The sequence below is a fragment of the Sebastes umbrosus genome, chromosome 3 (assembly GCF_015220745.1).
Source record: "Sebastes umbrosus isolate fSebUmb1 chromosome 3, fSebUmb1.pri, whole genome shotgun sequence".
NCBI classification, from domain to species: Eukaryota; Metazoa; Chordata; class Actinopteri; order Perciformes; family Sebastidae; genus Sebastes; species Sebastes umbrosus.
The window spans coordinates 34,927,647-34,938,462 of record NC_051271.1 but is presented as its reverse complement, the minus strand read 5'-3'; the positions used below and the strand labels follow the sequence as shown (position 1 = coordinate 34,938,462).

Sequence of the window (10,816 nt, the reverse complement as noted above, 5' to 3'; positions counted from 1 at the left end):
TCTCCCCCTAAAGCAGCGGCTTTTTAAGGCTCGTCTCTGGGGCATTACGCATCGCCTCTCCGGCAGTGCCTAGCTGCAGCCCCGAGCGTAACGCACGCCTTTGAAACAGCCCTTTCGGCCCAAGCCCCCATAGGTTGCATCAGAGAACGCTCAGACACAAGCCCCCCAGGAAGAGCGCTGGTCGTTGATCCCACCTTTCGTAGATGCCAAACGGCAGTACTGCAACTTCCGTGTTTGTCACGTGACGCCATTGGACACAAAAAGACTTCACTTGTGGTCAATGAAGTTACTTTGCTTACCAGGTGTCTACAAAAGGTGCTCTGTGTAGTTTTGGAGGCTTTGTTTTAAGTGAGAAAACAGTTCATGAGTTTTGAAAGATGCGTTCATTGCCAAAGCATTGAAAAGTGATCCACTTTTTTTTCCAAATTGACTATGTGAAGAGCTTTGAAAAAGTGAACTCAGTGTTGAGAAATGAGTGTTAATCGTTGTAAAAAACAAAACAAAACTGCATTAAATGAAAAACAATTCAAACAAGCACCTGCAGTTTTAAGAATAGCATTTATTTGTGAAGGGCTAACACAGTGGAAATCATCTACTGCACTTTCATCAGCCGAGGCCTTCATCCCTGGACAGTCATTTTATTTGAGACTTGAGTTAAAAGCACCTACAGGAGTTTCTCGGCTTGTCTAATGTACAGGTAGCTTGTTAGAAAAGTTACAAAGCAAGGGCAGAATTCATTCATTTGTTAACGAAGGGCTTTTATTCTGAAATATTTGCAGGACATTGTTGTGGAAAACGCAGTGTCTTGCACAGGTCCATGAATTAATAAAGTACTTTTAATTGTGGATTAGAGAAAGAAAATACAGTGAGAATCACCGATCCTGCTTTTATTTTGAAGGTCAAATTTTAAAGCTTATTTTGATTGAAATCGTGACACTCCTATTAATAAGGAACATTAACATTGCCAAAAAGATAGAAAAGTGCTCCAAAATTGTAGTGTAATATTACATTAAACCCAAGCTAAGATGATGGTCATTTGTCATAATTTATTTGCAGTGTGTTGTTTAGGATTCAGTGTTCTTCAGCAGACTGGAGGTGCTCTTCAGCCTATAAATTTCAGACATACACAAACACACACAAATTATAAAATTAACTTTGTCCCGATTATGTTCTATCTAACAAATCCTCCACCTCCTTTATAAGATCTGAGAATTAAAGTTTGGAGGGGCAACTGTCACTGCTATTATCAAGCCAGACTGGATGTAGTAAAAAGCTCAAAGACTAAAAATCCTCTGCATGAAAGGAATTAGATCTTAAACTGAGCTAACTTTGTTTTGTTATGTTGGAGGGCCCAAACAGTCTGACACTAGAACAGATAATAAAGTTAGCCAGATTTAGCCCTTGATGTCAAATTTGTCAAATTCAGGGAGCAATCTCACATCCATGATGTGGTAAATTCTGAACTCCACTTCAGTGGTTATTCCTGAGAGCTGTAGAAATGAGGAGTTTATTTTAGTATATTAGTATTATTATTTAATTGAGAACTTACATGTTGGTGATCCTCTCCAGCCTGTCCTTGAGGTCCTCCTGGATAAAGAAAATGGACAGACAAGAAAGTATTTTTTTTTTTTCCCAAACAAATATTGGGCAATGTGGACTGAAGAGACTAACTGCAGCACCATGGAATGTAGATTTTTTATATATTGTTTACATGGTTCAGTCAAATTTGTAATCCTATAGTACAACACTATGATATAGTCCAGTCATGACATTTGAAACATTCTTAATTGTAATAGTACAGTGGTGGACTCAGGCTGTCTGAGGGGTAGGGGCGAAAATAATAAAGAAGGGCACCAGCTGCATGCAGTGGGACCGGAAAAAACAAAAATCAACCCAACTCTATTTGGAATAGAGGCAACCTACACAAAGTGGACAAAATAACACTGTAAACAACACTTGCAACTCAGTACAACACTGAAATCTACAACCTCAACAACATATCAACATATCTACAGCTTTTTAAAGAGTCTCAACGGAAAATTAAGATGTTTTTGCATTTTTCTGAAATGGAGGAAACTGGAAGGTGCTCTCTAATTTGCCCACCCCGTGTAAATACTGTGACTGTCTTATTTCAATGCACGATGCGGGAAAACAATCCACCGAAATGTTTATAACACAGCACAATAATTAAAGGAATAATACAACCAATTACGATGATGTCATTTACACAATAATGACCCTAATCATTGAAAAGCTGGAAAAGGTTAGATGTGACAGCAAGGTGAGTCCATTGCTCTGTCTCACCTTTGAAGCATCAGACATGGAGGTGGAAGAACGGGAGGAGGCAGATGACGGACATGGCGGCGGGACACTTAACTAAGATAGAGAGGAGAAAAGGCAAAGGGACCGGTCATTTTAAAAAGTTTAACCACCCATTAAAGATGACCAATACTATAGTTTAACTTATTGAAGAGTTTCCAACTATGAACAGACTTTACTGCTGGATAGCCTGGTAAGTGCAGGGACCTTCCTTCCATCATTCCCGTTCTTGACTGAGGGTAAGATGGAGCATGAGGCTGAAGTTCTTGATTTACCAGTCTATTCACACACACATGCTTACCTTACTGTCACCGCTAACTGGATTAGTGGTTTGTTTCTTAAGTGCTGCAAGTTCACGGCCACATTCCTAATACATCAACGTGAAGCTAACTTGACACTAAATCCACTTTTTGGAGTGGAATGTACAGTCACTTTATTAAAGTATTGATCCTGGTCCGACTCTGTAGTGTACAACAGAAGTTCTTTTCTTTTTTTCTTGATAAAATCCAGTAATTCTGTCTTCAAACCCTCCAAAGAAATCTGTGAAAAATCTACGACAAACTCTATGACACTCCAGCCCCCAAACTATGAGGTAACGACACATTCATTGTTGGCAGCATACAATATCCTTACATAATAAATTGCTTTTACCTTTCCTCAGATGAAAGGTTTTCACCTCATAGTATTTACAATACAGTGCTCTAACTTTGGTTAGCAATTTGTTTCATCCCCAACATTGTCATGTGAAGATGCATGAACATGTTTGATTGGATCCACACATTAACAGGCAGAAAGAGAAAAAAAACAAGACATTCAGTGATTACATTCTATATGGAGATGAAATATCACAGCATTTACACTACCTGTATATTGCTCAGATCTAGTTTAGTTTCCAATAACAGCACTCTGCTCATCAGATTTTCCCAGCTCTCTCTGGATACAGTGATGACTTCTCCTTCAATCTGGAACAGAACATGATAAATAGAAAAGGTGGCTGCAGTTGTAATGTTTTAACTCACGACTGGCCGTTGTATGTTGGCGTCGGGCCGCACAACACCCCTTAGCTGGGATATCATCACAACATATCACGGCCTGAAGTGAGCTATTGCTTTTATAAAATGGTCATCAAGTATGGCAATATGAAAGTTATAGACGCATTCCATTTTAATTTATTAATAAATAATAATAATCACAATAAAATAGGCCCTCCTGGCTGCCTTCACATACTGAGGCAGTTGCTATGGAACGGCGGTTGCTATGGAAAGTAGCCCACACTAGCAGTTAGCATATTTCTTTTTTCATCACAGGCTAGCGTTATATTGATTTCATTATTTGGCTCTTTATTTACATTATTTGTATACTGCCATTTATTGTGCAACCGCTGAGAAATTGTCCAGCGTCAGTAGGATGACTTTAATAACTGCTTGCACTAGGCTTGCCTCTTTTTGTTAGGCGAGTTGTGTTGCTTGGTATGGCGAGGATGTTGCTCCACTTTTGGTAGCTAATTTGGTTACTATGTGTGTGTAACCTGTTCCATGTTGGCAGAAATCATCCTCCCGTGACCCTGTCGCTAAGCAACCATATCAACACATTGGTCGAATGTGTTTTTCTCAGACGTGGAGCGATACTAAAAGTGCAAAGAAATTAGATGTCATAGCCGTGATACAACCAATCAGATTGCTTGATTTGAGCTACCATTTTATAATAAATATTCTTTGCCGTCTGTCCACTAAAGGAAACATATAAAATAAATTAATAAGATATTAAAGAAGTAGAGTAAAGAATGTCTTCTCAACCTTGTCAGTGTTTCTCTGTTTATCAAGTTCCTCCAGCCGTTTCTCCAGGATACTGAGCCTGTCCATCCCAGACTGAAGACTCCCTAGTTGAGCTTCCAGTGCTGATAGCCGTCCCTCCACCTCTGAGGACTGAAAGACAGTAAAGACAGTTACATTATCATTTTATATTGGCACATGTTCAAAGTCCTCCGGAAAGATCTGGGGTTGGTCCAGTGGTCCTCAGAACTGTAGGCCTTTAAACGTTCCAATACAGAACTCACACCGCTTTTCTAAAGGTCACCTTGTTGTCATGGTGAAAGCTGCAATGCTGTAGCACATGTTGTTTCAAACAAAGGCATTTTAAAGGTCCCATATCGTGCTCATTTTCAGGTTCATACTTGTATTTTGTGTTTCTACTAGAACATTTTTACATGCTGTAATGTTAAAAAAAAACTTTATTTTCCCCAACCCTCTGTCTGAGTGCATTTCAACAGGATTGCAACAGGATTGCATTGCTAGGCAACCAGGGTCCATGTTTACTTCCTGTCAGCTGATGTTAGTAACATACACTACAACAGGAAATAAACTGGGACACATTTACGTACAACGTTTATATTTCAAAACGTGTAATGGTCTAAATGTTGTACATTTGTGACATCACAAATAGACAGAAATCCTAACGGCTTGTTTCAAACGCACAATTTCTGAATAAGGGCTGTGTGTATTTCTTCGTATATTGAGCGTTTTGATAGTTTAACAGTATTTATATAGCACTTAAACCTGCTTCATAATGTAAAAGACAAGAAAATTCCACTTTTTTACAATATGGGACCTTTAAATAAATATTCATAGTTTTACAATGACATCCCATATCCATTGTATCAGAAGTAAAAAAAGACCACAGCTCGTTTTTATGTAAATCGCATTGGCTCCATCTATCAGCAAACTAAAGTTTTACTACATTAACTAACGTCTCAAACAAGGTTTTGCTTCGTCTTTATAATGGTTTGGTAAATGCTTACGTAAAGACTGTTCTCCTTGTCCTCCTCCCGTCCTGCCAGCTCTCTGATCGCATTTCCAGGAGAATTGGAGGTGTACACTTCATTATGAGAGGTACAGGTTACATTATGGGAGGAGAATGCTTCCGCATGGGAAGAATTTGTGTGAAAAGTGGAGGGATTTTCTATGTGCCTCTCAACAAATGGCCTCTCGGACACCTGAAACACATAAAAACACAATGACATTGAACTAAAGACAAATTTCTGATGATGCACATGTCTAATCATTAACCTGTCCGTCACATCACACCTGTTTGTAAATAGCAACCCCTACCTGCTACTCATTTACCGCTTGACATCCTTGTTAATGCTCCTGTATATTTCTGTGGCATCAAGGTAGGTTTAATGTACCTGTGACCATGTGCTGCTGTTCAATAAAAGTAAAAAAGTATGAGTGGCTTCCAGTTATCAAAACACACCCTCTGATGAGCACATTCAAGGCCCTCACATCTTTTGCCATACTGAGGGAACAGCTGATTGCATTTGCAAACACAAAACTACCCATGAATGGATCCATTCATAATATATATAACTGATTTGTTTTGTGTTTAAGTAATATTGGCTTTTTAGCTAGGTATCAGTATTCTAAAGAAAGTTGTTTTTCTAGTAGAATATGGAGATCTCTTATCTAGATCATTGAGTGGTATGCTGTGGTATGCTATACTATACAGTGCTGTGTACTTTTAGTGGTGGTACAGCATATTACATTATACTTACAGTGTCTGCATCAGTCAGTGTTGGATGAGCTTCTCCTCGGTCATCCTTGTGTGAGGCAGGACATCTGACTCTCGGCTACAACACAAATAAAAACAATTATATTGGATACTTTTAGAGCTGCAACACTTAACTGATTAATCGATAAGTCATCCCTTACAGTATAAAATGAATCGCCACCTATTTTGGTCATCGATTAATCGGTTTGAGTCATTTTTGTTTGAAGTTTAAAATGTCAAAATCTTCTGATTCCAGCTTCTTAGATGTGAATATCTTCTGGTTTCTTTACTCCTCTATGAAATATAAATAAAATATATTTGAGTTGTGAACAAAACAAGACATGTGAGGACTCATCTTGGGCTTTGGGAAACACTGATCGACATTTTCACCATTTTCTGAGATTTTATAGACCAAACAACTAATTGATTAATCAAGAAAATAACTGACAGATTAATCAACAATGAAAATAATCGTTAATTGCAGCCCTACATACGTTACAAAATCGCTGTTTGTTGAATGACATCTGTCTACTGTTTTTGTTATTCCCTCCAAACTTCATTGCTGTCACGGCACAGATAGTAGCGGTCACAAGATTTCTTCTAAATCTAGGGGATTTAATTATGGCTGTGTATGGCTGTCCCTTAGTATGGTGACTGGAACACGCAGGCCATCTGCCACTGTAGCCTTTGGAAAGGAAACTTTCATTACCCTGATGATTATCATCATCAACTTGGCTGGACCACACTTGTCATTCAACTTAGGGCAATTGCTCTATTTAAGCCCCAATTTATAACTGTATTGTCATTGAAGTTCTGTCATTTTAGTGGCAGGACGCCCTGATGGCCGACTGGAAACACCTTGCCAGGTCCGTCTTTTTAAAAGGTCTCTTTTGTAAAGACAGTATGTTCCATTAATCCAGGGGTCTCATTTGTTGAATTGTGTTGTACAAATCCGAAAATGGAACATGTCTGGATGTATTGCTTACATGAATAACATCAGGGCCCCATTTCAGAGAGCAGGTTTAACAAACTCTGAGTCTAAACCTGAACTCTGAGTTGACTAATCCTGTAGAGGGAAACTGAGAACAGCTGATCAGAGTCAGTTCAATCAGCTCTGAGTAGGTTGAACCTGAACATAACAAGCCATCATCAATAGAGCTCTGATACTACGATTCACCATGGCAACAGGTAGATAAAAGCCAGAGCCTCCATTTTAATCCAGTGGACCTAGAGATATTAGTACATGTATATGCTGACAGTATCTTTAAAAAAGAGACGGAGTCCGAGCTGGGAAAAAAGTGTCAATAATATAATCCAATTTTATTCAGTGTTGTCCATTAATTCATCAGACTTCCGTTTCCTTAATGGATGATGAAGTGATGAATCTGACTGTGTATTAGGCTGTAGCCTACATTACATTTTAAAGACATTTGTTCAGCTTTAATCTGACGGGATAGAGAGTGTTATGCTGAAGTCTGTTCCGACATCGGCAACTGAAGATGAAAAATATAGTTGAAGATTTAAAATAATATATCTAAACATAGAGACATGACTGTGAGCTCACACTCTGATCCAGTAATAATGTGTTTGGTGATTTAAAGGTTAAATAGAGTAGATGTTAAATAGTAGATCTCTATTTGGATCTTGGCTCAACAGCATTCAGTGACTTTATTTCAGCTACTTCAACAGATGGAGTCAATTTAAACACAGTCAGTGAAATGCTGTTAAAACCCATTCAGACAATTCGCAGCCTATTTAAAAAAACTCCATTCTGCACCACCATCCTGCTCACACAGATATTAACATATAATCTACAATATTATAGGAATTATGTTCCATCAGTGCCATTCACATTATTGATAGAGATCATTATTCATTGACCCTGCCTGTCTGAGCTTCATACTGATTTTAGTACTTAAGCTGAAATGACACATTATGTGTAATAAACGTTTTAGTGGAGCTGCTATAACAGATTGACAGCTGTCTCAGTCACAGTGTTATCAAAGAAGGACAAGCAGAGGTTTTATTCGGGGCTGAGGGTGACTTGATGCTGTAGAATATTTGAATGTTCAAAGAAATGACTGACTGTGCAAAAGCGGTAACTTTAGATAGTCCTTAGTAACAAACTAATATCTTTAAATTCTGACGTGAACCTCTGCTAATTAATGCGCTTCGATACGCACTTTGATGCGGACTGAATGATAATGGGGAAATAAAGCAGCGTGTCTGGCTCTGTAAGAGGGAGGAGACAGAGAGAAACTCTGGGTTTGTTAAAGAAAACCTGCCAGCGAGCAGGTTAGCTTCACAGAGTCAATTACCATGATAACTGTTACCATGGAAAACCCACAGTTTCCCTCATCTCAGGCTGAACTAACTCAAAATGTTCACTCATCCCACTTTCTGAAACAGGGCTCAGAACAAACACCCTCTCTCTGCAAAGCTGTATTCTTAGGTTGGCACCTTGCATGGCAGCCTCTGCCATCAGTGTATGAATGTGTGTGTGAATGGGTGAATGCTGACATGTAGTGTAAAGCGCTTTGAGTGGTCAGAAGACTAGAAAGGTGCTATATAAAGCTATATAGGTCCATTTACACTGTACCTTTAAGACACACAGACACACGAGTAAATAAAAATAAACCATTAAAAGGTTCTGTACCTTCTTCAGTTGGTTGTGTTTCTGTAGGACCAAGTTAATGATGTCACAGATGACAGAGATTTTCCTTTGAGAGAAACCCCACTGGAGGAACTGCTGCTTGGTCAGTACGGGCTTATAGTGGAAGACATCTCGCAGTACCTACAAACACAAAACACACACACTCACAGTTGAACAGACCACTACAGGCTAGTAGAATAATTGTGAGCGTAAAGTGAAAATCCACTGTACACTAGTGGTTAGTAGTCATTGTGCTCTATAGAGGGTGGGGTAGAATATGAATTGAGATACTTGACAGCATTTCGTAACGCTGCATCTGTGAAAACACAGCACTTAGAATATGTGTATGTATTACCTTATAAAGAGTGTCAGTGAATCGGAGGTCAGTTTTGCCACTCAGCTCCAGTCCAGCCTCCATTAGTTGCTTAGCAAAAGGTGGAGAGAAGGAAGTGAGAGCGAAGCTCACAATTGGTAGAGAAGCAGAGGCATCTCCTTTGGAAAGGCTGGTGGAGAAACAAAGAACAACACGCGAGATTGTGAGAAAAACTGCAAACGAGGAAAGGGAGAAATTGATATGTAATGTCCACGCTGCACACTGCTAAAAATAGTGTAGTTGTCGCAGCTCAAGGGGGCGAGGCTTAGCAAAGGGGCAACTGTATTCATGTGTGATGATGTTAGTCCCCATAGTAACCATTTCATTGTAGTGAAACCACGTTTTTGAAACTTGACCTCACTGTATAAAAATGACCTATGGTGACCTCTAGGATAATCACAGCCTCATGAAACTTTACAGCCACAAACTAGAGACCAAGATCATTCAGAAGATGGATGGCTTCTCTAGGTAAATACAATACAATTCTTACAGAAATCTCAAAATGTCGAAAGTTTTTGATACTAAATCACAGCATGGCTTTTTCTACAGTGTTCCTCAAAGTTTTGGTGTCTTAATGTGGTATTTTGGAGGGATTATTCATAATTTCTATCAATTCTCAAGAGTTAAAAATGGTTAAATGTAGCACCAAATCTGTGTAACAAATGGTATCAACCCAAAAATTGCTACAACAATTTATGAAACATAATAGAGCATGGAAATGGCCATCATATACTTCTATCATAATGTCCTAAGCCCTTAAACACTTTCACAATTTATTTTACAAATGCCATAAGGAGCACATGAGGACACAGAGGAACATTTCCACTGGTGGTATGTAGGTCGTATTGCTACTGAGGCACAGTAACAGACTGTAGCCTACAGACAAATCCCCACACGCACTTGCAGATCTCTGGCACGGCAGAAGTGTAGCAAGTCACTTGTAAAAAGAGTTGTAATTGATGATTTATCAGTATTTCCAGATCTTGGAGCAAAATACTTACGACTTTTCAGCCAATTATATCTATGGACGCATTTACAGATTTGTCTACACATTACACGATTACGCACACACGGATTTGCAGATTCTCAATACGCATTTAGAGATTATTTTACATATTTACAAATCTAATAACGCAAACACGGATCGAGCAACAGTTAACTAATCATCTTTCCACATACAATCACGGCCCCATCAGGGCTGCTGAGCTTCAGTTAGGCAGATGTGTGTTGTGTTGTTACCTATTGTAGTCGACATGTCCTGGGTACTTTATCACCCGCAGGAGAGTTTCCAGTTTGCGAAGACCACCCTGGACATCACCAGTAGACTGCATCTCTATCTGTAGGAGAGACAGTGAAGCGCCAACCTCAACGGCTAAAAGGTCTAGTCAAGGCCTATGAAAGGAGGCTGGGACACGGGTCTTGGTATAGGGGTATAGCGCATGCGTAGTGTAACATAGACTGCGTTATGATTGGTTCAATTTCGACGAGTGCAGGCCAGATTCTATTGCGCATGTGCAATACCACCGGAGATATGACGCGTTGATGACGCGTGATGCAGCCTCCTTTCCATAGGCCTTGGGTCCAGTCAGCCTGTGTCATGGCAACATAAGTAGACGACACTACAACCGTAGTTACTTTACATACAAATTCAATGTCGTGTTCGAGTATGCACATTAAAGTGTTACGGCTCCAATATGATGTCTTTATAGCTAACGCTAGCTGCTACTTTTGGTAAAGTTAGCTGAAGTTAGTTTGTTTCTACCGGGTGTTCAACAACACGAAACGGGATTGGCTGTTGCGCGCCAGTCTTTCCGCGTATTGTAACGTGATGACGTCACGACGTGCCCCGTACTAGTGATGGGAATTCCGGCTCTTTTTAGTGAGTCAGATCATTTGGCTCAACTCACCAAGAAGAGCCGGCTCTT

General features: G+C 39.5%; 1 protein-coding gene across 1 annotated transcript; it reads right to left on the bottom strand.

The window, feature by feature from the left end:
• Positions 1–539: 539 nt before the first annotated feature.
• Positions 540–10,658, bottom strand: cep44 (centrosomal protein 44). Its single transcript, XM_037764928.1, has 11 exons — positions 10,536–10,658; positions 10,131–10,228; positions 8,874–9,021; positions 8,522–8,659; positions 5,870–5,944; positions 5,117–5,311; positions 4,116–4,244; positions 3,183–3,281; positions 2,305–2,376; positions 1,550–1,587; positions 540–1,107 (listed from the first exon to the last, which is right to left on the bottom strand). Exons 1-11 carry the CDS (start codon positions 10,563–10,565, stop codon positions 1,065–1,067), a joined length of 1,065 nt encoding a protein of 354 aa, XP_037620856.1. The 5' UTR covers positions 10,566–10,658; the 3' UTR covers positions 540–1,064.
• Between the last annotated feature and the right edge of the window lie 158 nt (positions 10,659–10,816).

Excerpts from the sequence above, each read along its gene's own strand:
- cep44 (XM_037764928.1), bottom strand. The coding sequence starts at position 10,565 with ATGTGCATACTCGAACACGACATTGAATTT. Across the intron at positions 9,022-10,130 it reads GGACATGTCGACTACAATAG|CCTTTCCAAAGGAGATGCCT; the intron begins GTAACAACACAA and ends TTTCTCCACCAG. Across the intron at positions 1,108-1,549 it reads CTGGAGAGGATCACCAACAT|GCTGAAGAGCACCTCCAGTC; the intron begins GTAAGTTCTCAA and ends TGAAATTTATAG.